The 16,084-nt window shown below is 43.7% G+C and overlaps 1 protein-coding gene across 4 annotated transcripts in view; it reads right to left on the bottom strand.

Moving 5' to 3' along the window:
* LOC116940576 (RING finger protein 122-like) overlaps positions 1–16,084 on the bottom strand; it is a 70,315-nt gene that overhangs the window by 15,617 nt on the left and 38,614 nt on the right. For all 4 annotated transcript variants that reach the window (XM_032950560.2, XM_032950559.2, XM_032950558.2 and 1 more), the window contains 3 exons: positions 7,074–7,230; positions 4,721–4,763; positions 3,776–3,817 (listed from right to left, as the gene is read on the bottom strand). In XM_032950560.2, coding sequence (XP_032806451.1) covers positions 3,776–3,817; positions 4,721–4,763; positions 7,074–7,230 — 242 coding nt within the window. The remainder of the gene's footprint in view (positions 1–3,775; positions 3,818–4,720; positions 4,764–7,073; positions 7,231–16,084) is intronic.

Raw genomic sequence — 16,084 nt, 5'->3', positions numbered from 1 at the left:
TATCCCAGTTTAAAATGTCCTGGCCTGGGTGCTTGCCAACATCGTCCACTACCTACTCAGTGGGTGGAGTTGGCAGAGGAGTGGGCGGCCCAATGAGCATAAGGCGTGTGGAGGGGGGCTAGTGATTGAGTGAGCGTGGCAATTTATGAAGTGGGCAGGGCTGACGGAGGGGCCACCAGGGTCACATTGTGTGTGCCAGTTGTGGGTACCAGGAATTTGCTCGTTTTATTTAGGCTGGGGGTTTAACCATTGAAAGTCTGACATAAGCTCAACACGAAATCTTCACTGAAACACATAATCAGGAATCAAACTAAGGTCTGTATCGATTGCTTGCAGCAGAGTGCACTGACCTGAACACTATCATTTACACATGTACTAAGCTATTTAAAAGCTTAGGCGAGCAGGAACGCTGTAAAACATTGTCAGAGTGAATAATCTTCTCATCAGAACATTGATAAATCAGACTACTTTTATCCAAGGGAGATAGTAGGTGAGGATCAAAGGTTAGGGTGTTAAATTATTAAATCATCATTTGAGTGTTGCTTCTCAAATAAGAAAAGCTCGTTTCCACTGGCAACCCAGAGACAGTGGTGGAAATTCCACATCCCAGTCTATGCACAGCAGTGGGCATTCAAAAGGTGTTAATTATCATGAAACAAAAATACTATTTTGGCAACAGCTTCAGCTAGGTCCATAAAACTGAACACACAAACTGGGTACTATCTTATGAATTCTATCCATCTGTAACACCAGGTGCAGTGTTGGTGGTGCACGTCAGGTGGAGATTTCAGAGTCCTAGGTGTTCGCGCCATCATCTCCACTGTGATTTTTTTTTTACATTTTCGGTTTGCAAAGAAATGTAATTACTAGAATTCAAACAGTTAAAAATGTGGTTTTATCATCCACAGCACTCGACATTCTACAGGGTGTTCATAAAGAGTGAAAAATTCCCACTTCAATCCCAGCTGTCGGTGCCACCATTGCAGGGAGGTAACGGTAACGAATGGTTCATATTATTTGGTTCTTTCGGTAAAGTCACGTAGAATGAGAATACAATAATAAAATAAAACAATAAAATTCTCACGACGTTTCGGCCACAACACAAGCAGCCTTCATCAGGTGAAGGGACGAGACTGTCTGGAGGACAGCGCTGTCCTCTGCGCTGTCCTCCAGACAGTCTCGTCCCTTCACCTGATGAAGGCCGCTTGTGTTGTGGCCGAAACGTCGTGAGAATATTATTGTGTTATTTTATTTTATCAATTTATTATTTTATTCTCATTCTACGTGACTTTACCGAAAGAACCAAAGAAGATGAATCCTTGCAGTCACGAAAGCTTTAAATCGAAATTTAATGGTTCATAGTCAAATTGGTAATATAGCTCAAAATTATATGGATTTAACAACACACAAAGATGAGAATAGGTTTTCCCATTTTTTCTTGGCAACAAAACAGGCGTTAAGATGTTAAAACACCAAACTGAAACCTTTTACAAGGAATAATGTCTGCATTTACCGCAATACTTGTGGTCAGAATGCAAACAAAAAAAACACTGATAATATGATGCACTGTCTTTGAGACTGATTGGTCCACACCAGAGACAGCTTTCTATTGAGCCTCGTCTCAAATGGTGTTGGATGAGAAAGGCGTCCTCTCACCACAAGTATTGTGCTTAATGCAGACATGATTCCTTGTAAAAGGTTTCAGTTTGGTGTTTTAACATCGTAACACCTGCTTTGTTGCCAGTAAAAAAATGGGAAAACCTATTCTCATATTTTGGTACTGGCAAAGGAGGTCCTATGATGAAACACACAAAGATGTTTTTTTACGTACAAAAGCACTCTCAGCCTTGTGCAGACTCGCTATCAGCTTCAACAGAACTGCATGCTTGGCCGTTTTGCCATTTAGACCACCAACTCAAGATGTCGAGAAAATGTTGCCAACAGGAAGTCAAACAAAAATACAATTGTAGATTGGTTTCGTTCTTATTAGGACTCATTAATGCAGTAGGGTCATCAATGTGCACTGTTGTGATATGCCTCCCTCTGACAGCCTCGCATACGGAGAGAACTCGTAACTTTACTCTAAGGGGACACTCAATATCACTTGCCTAAAGGCAATGATTGAAATCTGTAAATGAAGACGAAATCCATCGGATCAGAAAACTGGATACACGTGCAGTTCTTTTGCAGTTGGCGGTGTGGATATGGGCGCAATGCATACCTTCACGATTTGTTAAATACATTTGATTTGTTCAAGCTGTATTTCCAAGAAGAATATGAAAGGTTACTGCCTCCTCTCTGTGATTTTGTTACCAGCTGCCAGGACTGAAGTGGAGTTTGCTCACTCTTCATGAACACCCTGAATGATGCCTCGTGCTGCAGGCAATTAGACAAGAGTTTAAACTGCGTGTGGTTGAAATATATTTACAAAAAAAAGTTTGTGAAACAGAAAACCTTGAATGATGAGCTTTTTTCAACATTTACAGCAGATTCTAATCAAATTGGATGGGCAAAACATCACGGTGCCAGATTCACGTGAGTTGGCATATCGTTGATAACGCACCATAAAAAAGCAAACACTTCGCTTTCATCTGAATAAATGGAGGTGGCGGCTGGCTGCCTTTGCCAATTAGCAAGGCTATCGGTGAGCATGTGTGCACATCGAGCGTAAATTAGGAAAACAAACTACAGCAGAGCGTACATGCAAACTACGCACCGGGTCTGTCCACTGAAATAAGATTCTTACGCTCATGCTATAGAACAAATATGTTAAGCAATTATACTTGATTCTTATATGTAATGTGTGAATGGCTTTAATGATCCACGTAGTCACTCGAGGCATTCCATACATCACAATGTAAAACAAATAATAATAATAAAGACATTGATTCTTCAGTTTGAATCGTGACCCCCGAATGGGTAAAATTCATCAAATCACAATGGGGAGATGAACCATCATGTTCCGTTGCACAGCTTACAAATATAAATGATAACAAAGTGGGGGGCATTAATACAACAGTGGAGGGAGTATTGCTGCTGTTACTATTTTCTGATAATAAATTAAGAGCAATTTATCAATTGACTACTGGATGAAGGCCACACTGTGTCGGTCATGGGATTTGTTTGACCATACTTCACCACACTGGTGAGTGCAGGTTGGTAAAGATGAGGTGCAGAGGGAAGCTAAGACTAACTGAGATGTCACTCGCCACTGACGTTAGCATTGACCGGGACTTGAACTTTGGTCATTATGCAAACCACTAGGCTACTACCACTTAATCCAAGCAGAAAATTATATCGGCAATAGGGGCAGATGACGAAAAATCATACATTCATATGTAAATGCATGTATGCATGGCGAATAAGCACTGAGGTAAATATTAATCTTCAAAAAGAAAAAAATAGGGAGTTGATCATCATCATCGTCGTCACCATCGTCATTATCATTGGTCACTACTGCCGGTATTATTATTATCGTCTCAGATATCTTTGAGGTCACGCTGGCCTCGATCAGGGTTGGTCTGACTTAATCGGCACCACGTCCAACTCGGGAGGAACTTTGTTAATCTCACCGTGGAAACAGCCAGGCGTTGCGAAAGCCTTTAATTTAAACGTCTGCCATGCACTTACCATTTCATTAGCACACGCTAACTGAAATATGAGTGTGGCTGCTTTTATAATAAAGGCCTCTGGGGAATAAGCCAATGCTTCGAATGTAGAGGGCTTGTCAGAGATATGCTAATACGGGACGTGCTACACTAGCTGTGTGGCTCACCTCTTGCAGGCTAAGCTTCTTGGCTTTTCCCTTCAGTACAACCTGGAGCACAAGGGCGAAAGGACGGCTTCGCGTTAGATGTGTTTTTTCAGCGCGTCGCGTGTTATACGGTGGACATTAAATCCCGGGTCAGGGTGATACAAAAAAATATCAATACGGACGCTGGCGAAGGACGCGATATGGAGGTGGCTATGATTAAATATGATTAATATTGTGCCCTTGTTATGCCACCAAATTTACAGTTGCCTGTCGATAGCAGCTCTAAAGCCGGATGTTTTCATGAAGGTAAAACATGGTAAAAGTGCAGCCCTGCAATTGCTCGCATCCTGCCACTAGAGGGAGCTCTAGAGGGCCGCTCTGGAAGGTGCGTCAGCCTAATCCGATGGCCAGGTGTCTCAGAAGAGGAGTACCTCCCACACTTTAAATACCAATTGATGGAAAGGGCCAGGCATCCTAATGCAGGACTCTCTCGAAAGAGAATCTGGAGAATCAGCGAGGCCCTCCTGGATAAATAAATCACATTGCTGCACTGTTATCATTACAATTATTAATTCTGTGTGATGATACTGGCATACGTATATTTAATAAAGCGTTCAAATCAATAGGGTACGCATTCAATGCTTAAAGTGTTTTTGTTCTTTTTCGAATACTAAGAGAGACAGTCACAGTGAGCACATGTCACCCACAGCGTAACATTTGATGTACAAGTTTACTTAAAGGGACTTGAGACCAGGGGAGGCTTTTCTGCATATACAAGCGTATTGATAATAATAATAACTTGGTGCAGAAAGCAATTAAAATGTAATCGAAGGAGACTGCAATCCACCCCTTATCACGCACATCATTGCTCAAGCCTCACATGTTTCATTTGCCATTACAAAACAAACGCGACCTGAGTTGTTATCGAATATCTAGCGCAGTGTTGCGACCGCTGCAGAGTCTTACCTCTTTGTAGCCATACAGCTCGCTCTGTGCTTGACGGCGTAATCTGAATTGGTGACACATGATGACAGCGTCATTACTTTAGGTCAACAGATGCAAACGTGATTGATCAGCTTATCACACATGCATCAGAACTTTTAAAATATTAACCACAATCTGTAAAATAGATGTCGTACAAAGGACCTTTTTCAATCCAGCGCCGTGTCGGTCATGCGTGTTGTTTAACCACGCTCTACCACGCTGGTCGATGCAGTTTGGAGTATTTGGCTGCTATAAATTCCCAAGTGATAAGCCACTTTGTTGAGCTATCATTTGTGGGCAGGTCACTTCTGAAAAACAGCTATGTAGCCTTAGTGAGCCTTATATGGTAAAATACCAAAAAAATAATGTAGTTTTAGTTTAGATTGGTGAGTGAAGGGGGGTGGGTGGGGAAGGACTGGTTCAGATATCTCTTTGCTACTGATGTTAGCCATGGTTGGGAATCAAACTTAAGGGTTCATAATAAAGCAGCACATTAACGACTGCATCGCCGCTCCTCATCGTATGTGTCACACGTCATATATCAAATAACAGTAATGTATTACTCCATCTTTCGTGCCATGAAAATACATCAGGTAAATATAGTTAAATATGTGCCAGTGAGTGATGGATGGAAATTCCAATGATGCTCTAAAGGGCTACACTTACAAATGTACGATCCCTATGATCAGTGAATCAACTACTACCTCCCATGCTGTGTGATGCAAATAGCAATTGCAGGCAAACCCGATACCGCGTGCAAGTTCAAATAAATGTAAAAATTATAACATTTGAATTACATGGAAAACCACAATTATCACATAGGTGAGTCTGCATATTATATTCCATCCCCAATTGTATTGCCGCCTTTATTCTGAGACTGCTCCTTCACTGTCAAGAAACATCGTATGTTGTGCGGAACATAATCGGGGTGCATTGGCCACTGAAAAGAACACAATCAATCAAAAATAGATAAAATTGCGAGCAATCGATTCCAAACTCAGCAATACGTTCAGAGCCGGGACAGAGAGAAAGTTTCAATTGGCTTCAAGTGCAGAAGTTCAAAAACATCAATTTCAGTGAACTCGATTACATTCGGCGCAGAAACAGCACTGGGTCTACAGTGCTGTCCAGTTGCATTCAAATTCCACACGCATGCAGCGGGGGATCCGAGTGGCCTTGCACGATCCTCCATTGTTAACATGTTGACACAAATAGATATGGCCCGACTATCAAAATTGGGAAGCAAATAAATTTTCCACTTTCACGTGAACCCAAGGCTCGCATTTCATCCCAATAACTAGTTCATGTAAACAGTGTTCATGGGATACTGCATCCTAAATCATCAATTGCTGGCAAAATTATTATTATTGTCATTGAGTATGCAATCATGTGCAACTGGGTGTAAGCAGAATATAGATTGCATCTTCAATTTTTGTATAAAGTCAGCCACTGAATTGCACCTTAATGCTGCAAACAGCTCTGGCCTTCAATACTCAAGGATAATAGCGACAGTAGTATCAATTCCCAGCAAATCATTATCTCGTGTAAATACATGTGCATATAGAGGGAAAATGTGGGAAACCGTGTAAATAAAATCCATGGACACCTGCCGAAGAGTAGAGGGGTCAACATGGCTCTGGGAGTAACCCCGGTGAAAATGTTTTCAGTGGAACATAAATTAATGAATAGAATCTATTCATGTTGGGCCTGTTGACTCATGCCTTCCGCCAATGCACTTAAGAGAGGCAGGGTTGTGCGCTCACGTAGAGATGGAGCTTGAATAAGGTTCTCAACATTTAGGCCCAATTTTCAGGTTAATCAAAAATTGGGAACACATCCTTCGTCTGTGTGATGTTTGAATGTTATCGCTACACATATGTGGGTTTTTAACAATCCATCGATCACTAGGGGTGGAGGGGGGGGGGGTGATCATATCAACCCGACTGGAAATTACTTTTCCTGGATAAACATTGAAATTATGTCCTTGGATGTTCCAGAAAACGCCTGTGACCAAATCACCTGAAATCCGCCCAATCTCGGCAGATCTCAGTCGCTTAGCAGGGTTGAGCCTAGATATACAACAGGTGGTATAGGTGAATACCTGCTATGCTGCGGGCAGCAGAAGTCAGTGCAACACAATCCCTTGTTGCACTCGACATCTATGGCTCCCGCATATAGTCATGCCCTCTGGTCATCACCCACGCTGACCAGCAGTTGTTAAGTGTGGTCATATAACCCCGATGACCCTGCAAAGGTGTGGGGGGAGGCCCTCAACCAGCAGCGGAATGATAAAAAGAGCTGAGTGCTGATGTGCGATGCTAAAAAGGGGGCAAACCTGATGAGGTAACAGCAGAAAATGAGGCTGAGGATGAAGGCAAAGATGCCCGTGCCAAACACCACGACGTAGATGTTGAAGGGCAGGTCTTGGAACCCAACAGCAGGCATGACGCACCACCTCTGCTGGCTCTCGGGGAAGCACACGTACACAAGACCTGCGTGTGCGTGCGAGCGTGTGCATGAGAGTGTGTACACGTGTGCGGATTTATGAGCATGTGCGTGTGTGCACATGGATGAATGTTTGCGTGTGCGATATGTGCATGTCGTTGAATTGTGTGTGTGTGTGCATACATGTATGTATGTATGCGTGTTGATGAATTTGTGTGTGATTAAGTACACATGGGCGTGTATGAGCGTGCATGTTGTGTTTGTGCAGCCTCAGGTGCACAGGAACATATGCACATGTTCCGTTGCGTACACGGAAATGCACATCGGCGTGTCGAATGTGGAAGAAAGAAGAGCAGCACAGGGGGAGGAGGATGATGCATGTATTTGTTAGCAAAGTTTAGAAGTTATTGAACTAATTTATAGTTTCACGGTATGCATATTATGTGTTACTTGATGAACACGGCTAATCTCATTCCAAAAAAAGTTGGAGCAGATGACGATAGTGTTCATTTTATGTTGCCATAAGATGATGTTGCTGTCAAAGCTGAGTACGAGCAGATCCATTGCCTTGATGTAATACTGGGTACTACACATGTAACGGACACATTACTTTCAATGGAAAACAACCATCTACCGCTCAGAAATATTTTTTATCCTCAAAGCTCTGTGATAAATTTCACTTACATCTTCGTCTGGGGTTCAAAGCCAGAACCCTCACAAGCAGAAACAGAAGGTTGTTCAGCTTCTTTCATCAAACAAAGCAGCGTATAGCTGAACCCAGACACAACATAGCAAGGTTGGCATGGACCATGGTACACGTGTAGTGCATATCATTGGTCACTACGTAGCATAGCGCTAGTTGCTGGCAGAGAAGGGTATCTGCAGTTGCAGCAGCCCTGACTGACAGCAGGTCACGTGATAAACCAGAGAGAGGGATGTAGGGAAAAGGTTACAGAGGGGGCATGTGAGGAAAGCCTGGGAACCTGCTAGTAGGTTCTAGAAAGGGGGTGGGACTGGGGCGATAAAAGGGGACCCCGAGCGGGAGCTCGGGGCTGTTGCTTGAAGTGGGATCCCATCGCCGCCGTCCACGTCTTCACCTGCTCGGCGTCGTCAGTCAGGCAGTCTGCCAGCTGTCCTGGCTGGGCGCTGTAGTTACTCTGTGTGGACTGTGAAGGCTGTTAATAAATAGAGTGCCTCCTACTCTTTGTGTCTCTGAGTCAGTCACTACACAAGGAATTAAATTAGGCCACTTATTCAAATTCCACCCCCTCTTTATAAAGTTCATGAGCCCAGACCACATATTTAACTTGTCTAAAGCACCCGAGGTGGCATAGCTTCAACAGTTCCAATTCCATTGTGTGACACTTGAAATGAGTAATTTACTCATATTTGCCATATAAATTCATCGGTGCAACTACTATAGTCGAACAAAACTTTAGATGTTACCAATTTATGCTCAGGCCCATGGACTCATAGCCCAGGGACTGGTCCCGTCCGGACCATGGACCCCAGAGTGCCGTTGCACTGCCTGCACACTCCCACCTCAGATTAGCACGGCTGGCTATGTATGGTGCGGATGAAGTTCAACATACATTGTTCCCACCATCTTCACTCATTAATTCCTCCACCCATTTGGGGACTGCAGGTCACAACAAACACTCACCCCACTCACTCACCCAATGATCCACTCACTCACCCACCCGCTCACCCACTCACTCACCTACTCACTCACCCACTGATCCACTCACTCACCCACCCGCTCACCCACTCACTCACCCACTGATCCACTCACTCACTCACCCGCTCACCCACTCACTCATCCACTCACTCACCCACTGATCCACTCACTCACCCACCCGCTCACCCACTCACTCACCGCACTGCTACACTTTGGAATTCCTTCCAATTGTCAATTTTTTCCAAATGATCATTCAAGGAACGTATTAACGTGTATCCATTACACCTTCAACAGTGTTGCTCATTGCTGCCCGTTTGGTATTTAGGGTTTCGTCAAAATCGCGGTAAAGAAAAGATACTAATATTTCTGTAAAGAGACTTGCACTATATTTAATCACGTAACTGGAACCATCCACGTTACCACTAAGCAATATCCTTGGCAGCGTTCAAACTTGTTTAATAAAAAATAATATTCATACATGCTCGCGTAAAAATGAGTTTCGTAAGGAGGAATGATTCAATATCACACTCCTTTGCATTTTAAACACACTCTGGACATTTTACGCTCAGGTCGGTAATTTTACACCAAAGGAGGAGATGTTCCCACAACCTCCCCAAACAAAATCCACTCCCAATCCGCTTGGACATCACACTCGGTTTGACCAAGTGTTAATTGCATCCGTAAAATGCAAAACAACGTCCCTACAGCACACTTTTACAACATTAATAGATAATAGTTGCCTTATTTAAACAGCATCTTCAGAGTGCATGGCAATCGATGACTGGGTATTTACTTTACAAAGCATGCTCATTTATTCAAAGGGTTTTAGGAAGATACCATATAGTATGCACCATTAGGGCATGGCAGAGTCTCGGCGGTGATACGCACAGTAGCTGCACAGGGACTGGATGTGAAACTTAAGTTGTGAGTTTGAGGAAAACAACGATATTTATCTCATCTTCTTGACGTGAAAATGTCAGGAGACTAATACTATTTCACGGTGTATGTTTGTGTGTGTATATATAAACACACAACATATATACACACACAACAAAATATGTATGTGAATGAAATAGAATAAAATGCATAACTGTATGGAGCATTCATTAAATCCAGTTTTCGAAAGGAACTCCTCCAACCTGCTCTCTTTAGCCTCACTTTATTCATAGTTTTTAATCCCAATCTACCTTCACTTAATGCCCCGAATGTGTTTTCCAATTCGACATGTCTTCAATTGCTTAGAACATTTTGTGTACTGAACATTACTTTTGTTTTCCTCATATTTATCTTGAGTGCCACTTTGCAGCTGTATTCATTAAGTTTGTCCAGTATTTAATTTGCATTGGCTTGCAGTCAAAACAATGTCGTCAGAAAATGTGAGGTGGTGATTATTTCCCATTTATATTCACCCAGTTCTTTACAAGCATTTTATTTCAAAAAGGATCTTCTATCGCTGCAACGTTTGACAAAAGCATTTCTCCTTGCCTTGCAGTGGATAGAACATGGCCGATCACGACGATGATGCTGCTGCTGCTGCAGCATTCTAACGTGTTTCTTGCTTGGCGACAATTATTAAAGAAGGAAAGGTGCAGCGCTGAAATGGCTCGCTCATGCCCCTGCTGGCAGAAGGGCCTGCGCTAGAGGAAGAAGTTCTAGAGGCATATCGAGAGGGCGCGTTAGCCTACGCTTCTGTCGGCCACGCTTCTCACAAGAGGTGGGAGTGCCCCACACTTTACCCCACCACACGTGCCTCGGTCTGCCCATCGACTAACTGCGGTGTACCCCCTTCACACCGCTGAGCAGACAGAGGCGGCGGGGGGGGGGGAGGGATATGAGAAACGTAAATCAACTGCTGCACCGGGAGATCGAACTGGCGACGTCTGGATTCCAGAATACAGCGTGCTAAGCATCATCATGATTTATTATAAGAACTGTATAAAACAAACCTCGAAGCGTCGACACATTTAAGAGGCATAATTGAACTGATCACTGCACATGCGTTGGACACATTACACCGCGACAACATGACAGAATAGTAATAACGCGAGCAATCAGAATGCAGTACTCTGGCAAATGTAAGTCCATCAGGTTGCAGACGTGTCTTGTCTGGAGAAGCTTGCAAACAGAATATCAAATTTTGCGGCTGTTGGCACAAAGAGGGCCCCCCCGTGTCATTTAGAGCCCGTGAAAGCTGAGAGACTCCGTCAATAAATGATCACAAGGGAGCACGGCCCGACCGAGCGCTCTTCCTCCTCGCGTACAGTGCCCTCTTGTTTCATTTCGCTACCGCTGTTGTGTTCTTTTTAAGAAAGATAAGAAAACAATCTCAGCTGCTGAGCACAGGCCCAAATGCCCCCCCCAAAAAAAATTCTAAACGGCCAGCAACAAACGGCACGATTGAAGCCACTGAGGATAAAGAGTTGATGCGTTTCTCGAATCGAGCGAGGTTGTAGGAACTTGGGCGAAAATAAAATGGGATGGAGATTCCAAAGCGGAGCAAGTGCGAGGAGCGAAGCAGCAGGAGAAGCGGTTGTGACCCGGAGCATGGTGGTCGGTGTGGTTGGAGACGAAACCGGTCAGTCAGGCTTGAAGACTGAGTCCTCGATACCAACGGGTGGAGTTAATCAAAGAGTGAAGTTCATGGGAACAATTACCAGTGTGGTAGCAACGATAAGATTTCAACGTATTTTAATCAACAATGCGATTTAACTTCAATTTAACAAAGCCTAGTCATTCTTACCCCTTTAAAAGTATGTTTGTCTCAAACGTCAATTCAGTATATGTTTTATGTCATTTTATGTACCGAGTTTTCAATTTATGTTGCGCAAATAGATGCAAGTGGGGCTTTAAATACCCGATGATGAGATGGACTAATTATCAAATCAGCCAGCTTTGCACGAAGGTAATGGTTAGATCCCCTTATGCACCTGAGAAATGAGTCTGTGACCATCATTTCCAAGAATAGATCACTCTCCACACAATCTTAAAATATAAAAAAATCATTTAATACACAGAGACTGTTCAAAGTAATTGCTGTTTTTTTTTACTATTTATGACCACACAGGGTTACACTGCAGAAAAAGTAAAGATAACAAAGCCCATTTGGCTCGCACTCAATTAAGGGGGAAAAACGGATCAATACAACAATCGATTAACAAAGCAGGCGTTAATTAAATTTAGCAAACGGACACAATATGCCAACTTTTTAATGTACTACTCCATATATATGGCAATGACCAAAAGGCTGGTAAAAGGGGCCGTGGGAGATGCAGCAATGAAATCGGCTTTGTGTGCAGGTGCTCTTTGGATTGTTGCATCTCAGGACCATGTTGAGAGTTGATCCCAGCATGGGGAGGGGCCTTTGTCCGATCGACCGTGACTGATGATGACGAACGAACACAAAAGGCAGGTCGAAATAATCGCACATAAGCCAGTTGCTTTGCAAGATATCTCAAAGAACACCCAAGCGTCGTCCTTGATCTCGAGTATTCCTGGACTGCTGATAACTCCGAACCCGTTTGGCACTAGAACACGAGGTAACAAACCATCACCAGATAAACGACAACGCTCGTGCCAGCTTGACCCAGCCTCAGATTTCCATTGCAGGGCTCCTAAATGTTAACTGCTACAGGGTTCACCTAACCCCCATAACCGTCTTGAACAGGTTTCGACCCTGATAGGTGAACAACCGGTACATAGTATCATACTGATAGTGTATCTTACTCTCGGAAATTATCCTTTCATTGATATGAGGCTGCAGTGAAATATAAATACGTACGTACACCCACAATCACTTCGTAAAAGTTTGTATGTTATTTTAAATGCACAATAAAGGTTTACTGATAAGCCCCGGTAATTTAAAGGGGAGTCATAGATAACGGTGAACGGACATACACACTGGAGCCTTCATCATCGTACTTAGTCATGGCCATTCCACTGCTGGATGACAGCTCTTATCCAAGCTGCCACCCCCTCACACGATTGTGCGATGTAATGACCCACCCAGGTCCTCGAATAACCCTGACGCCTGCTGTATATTTGGAGTTTGCAGGTCCCCCCACCACTCCCCGTGGTCGCGTCGATTTCTTTTCTCCAGGTCCTCCGGTCTTTCCCTCCACATTTAGAAACATGCATTGAGATTATTTTATTATGTTGGCGCTGTAAATGTCCAACTGATGGGCAACTTTGCTGAGCTATCATTTGTGGGCTTTGCCTGCTATGATGGGAATGGTTTAGTTTTGTTTGTGTTTGGGTGATTTGTTGACCTTTCTTGTACTTTGCACTACTATCACGTGTGTTTGTACTGTCTGTTGTTGTAACGTTCTTACATGCCCCTACCGGACATCTGTGAAAAAGAGCTTTACAGCTCATCGGATTCCTCCAGTATAAATAAATGCTCTTATGATTCTAACAACAGCTAATTTCATTGCTTTATGCTCCTTCGGTGGAAAACCTGTTGGAAGCTTACCATTCCCTTAGTTACCACTCTTGTCATTATTATCCTTGAACGCTGACCATCATCCCTTCTGGCTTATGTGTCCTATCCAAGCCCACTTACTTTTCTTAGGGAATAGCTGACTAATCTACGAGCTTGTTTTTACGTTAAAGATAACGATGTTTGAATTCTCAACCGTTTCTATCCTTACATCAACTTTTTTTGTTTGGTACCTTATAAGCAATACCATTTCACCGCTGTCATTTTAATTCTTACAGTCCTGGCTTAATTAATACGAGATAATTATAAGGTTCAGCCTTTTGTCAGTCCACCGCTGGATGAAAGCTACGGTCGCAATCTTTTGATGAAAAACACCATTAAAAAAAAGATGACGCATGAAAGCATTGTATTGTATCAGAATATCAACACGGCAAATGCAAACATCTCCTTCATGAATGGAAAATGAAAAATAAGTCACGGTGCGATGATGTCCAAGCAACTCAAGCTATGGACCACACTAATGAACTATTGTAGTCTGCACTCCTTCAATGGAGGAATAGCAAAGCGACTTGAATTGTTACACGAGGCCTTGTCATGGCGAGAAGACCTCGCATTGGCAAAGAGCTTCTGAGAATATTGCCACGCGCAAGATTCGAATGGTTCAAAGTTGCTTTTATGCTGGTAGATATGTGTTTGGTGAAATTTATTGCAAAGCTATTTAAGAGTCAAAAGGTGCAGAATTGACAACAACCAAAAAAAATCTCCAAAAGCGATATCCAATTTGCACTGTAACTACTGTATGCTGTACAGTTCAGTGAACACAAAACAGCTGAGCATTATGCACTGATGCATGACATATTTACCATAAAATACAATTTGGATTCGCCCACGACCCAATAAGTTTGTGTTTATCAGATGCTTCAAAACAATTTTCAGATAGTTAAGTTAATAATAAAATGTATATTAAATTGAATTTGGAAATGAAGGCCCAGAGGCTGTTTCTCAACGATGAAAATAACCCTTGGCACTGTCATTTTAATCGGGAGAACACAAGAAATCAAACGTGTAAAAATTACCCAACACCCTTGAGATCTGAACATTGCATAAACACGACTGACTAAAGGCAAAGTGAAATATTGCGTACATAAAGTACACACACCCATGGCCACAAATACACACTCAGGCAAATACAAAGATTACCACCATGTGACCTTAAAGAGTCTGTTGGGGCACGTGCTGTTTGCGAGCACCTATTCATGTCAGCACACCACAGGAACGGGAGGGTGTGGCTTACACCACTTCCAGCCGTCTTTATCTTGCCAGTGCTCAGGTTTACGCACCGCACCAGGTACTTATATTTAAGGCCGAGTCATCCTGGGGGAGGCCCACAAGACTGGTCCGGATTTCACCTGCCACTGACGTTAGCCGTGTCTTGTAATACAACTCTGGTCGCGGTGCCAAGTATGCTCATCGCATTGTCACCGCTCCTCCACAAAGACAAATATTCCCCGTATAGCCTTTAATAGACTGTTGGGGTAAGTGCTCTGAGCGAGCACCTATGAAGGCCGGCACGGCACACTGGGGGGGGGGGGGGGGTGGGTGGCCAGCACCACGCCCGGCCGCCTTTGTCTCCCTCATGCTGAAGTTTTTACACGACACCAGCTCTCTCGTTTTAAGCCAGAGTCGACCTACACATGTGCGTGCGTTTGTCACGTGACACACACACGTGACGCGCGCACGTGCACAAAGGCGCCAAGAAAATGTAATCAATACATTTCACCACAATGTAAACGGGACACACGATGAGCACAGCCGGTGCACATTCCACGTCAAGCCACGAATTAATAATGTGCTCTCATCACCGTCGAGAACAAGACACATGGCGCCACACGCATAACAAGATGCACCAGTCCAAGGAAGAACCTAGCAGTGGTGGTTCGTCGCTCAACGTTGACCAGGCTACAGAGTCTTGCCTCGGCTTTACATTCTCTGATGATGGCTCGTGCAGGTGGACTATTTGATGAATGGGTCACAAAGGCAACGCGTGGTGGTGGTGGTGGTGGTGATGATGATGCTGCTGCTGCACCAGTGCTGGACTCTCACCAGACCAGTGCAGCTCCTGGCAAGCAGCATGGGGCTGCATGTGAACCTCTGGTGCAGAAAGTGCTGATGGCTGAAGCCACCGCCAGCACATTGCGATTTAAGAGCCTCTACTCCAGAGTCTATGGGTCTATGTGACTCTATGTGTTTCTAAACGAGGTCGGGTTTCTTTGAGAGTTTCTGGGTCTCTATGGAAATCTATCGGTCTATGCAAGTTTATGGGCCTCTGCGTCTCTTGGGTGAGTATCTGGGTCTCTAGGCGAGCGTATGGGTTTCTACTGTATAGGATAATCCTGCACAATCCAGTTTCTTCATGAATCTAGCCACAAACATTATTACCTATCACTGGAAAACCTGAAATGGATTTTACTGCATCCTCAACCGGAAGCCACTGCAGCTCAGAGACAACCACATTCTCCATTAGCAACCTGTGCAGTAACCTACACAGAATGAGATCGAATGGAACCGGCAATGGCTGTACACAAACTGATATACAGTGTGGTGCCTGGTCTGAGAAGCTTCTGCCTTTTCACCCGACAGTACCGCACGATATATTTAAAGCATTCTACTCTGGCTTTTTATCAACCGTGCTTTGAGTGCTTAAGAAGCAAGCCCCGTGCAGAAGAGGCTGAAAATGTACGACTGCAAACACTGGATATTACGCGCAGTAGCTGCAACCGCAGCTGTG

The sequence above is a fragment of the Petromyzon marinus genome, chromosome 9 (assembly GCF_048934315.1).
Source record: "Petromyzon marinus isolate PM22_M1 ecotype Great Lakes invasive population chromosome 9, UKy_Petmar_22M1.pri1.0, whole genome shotgun sequence".
Taxonomy (NCBI): Eukaryota; Metazoa; Chordata; class Hyperoartia; order Petromyzontiformes; family Petromyzontidae; genus Petromyzon; species Petromyzon marinus.
Note: the sequence above shows the minus strand (reverse complement) of the source record. Positions and strands in the feature narration are given on the sequence as shown.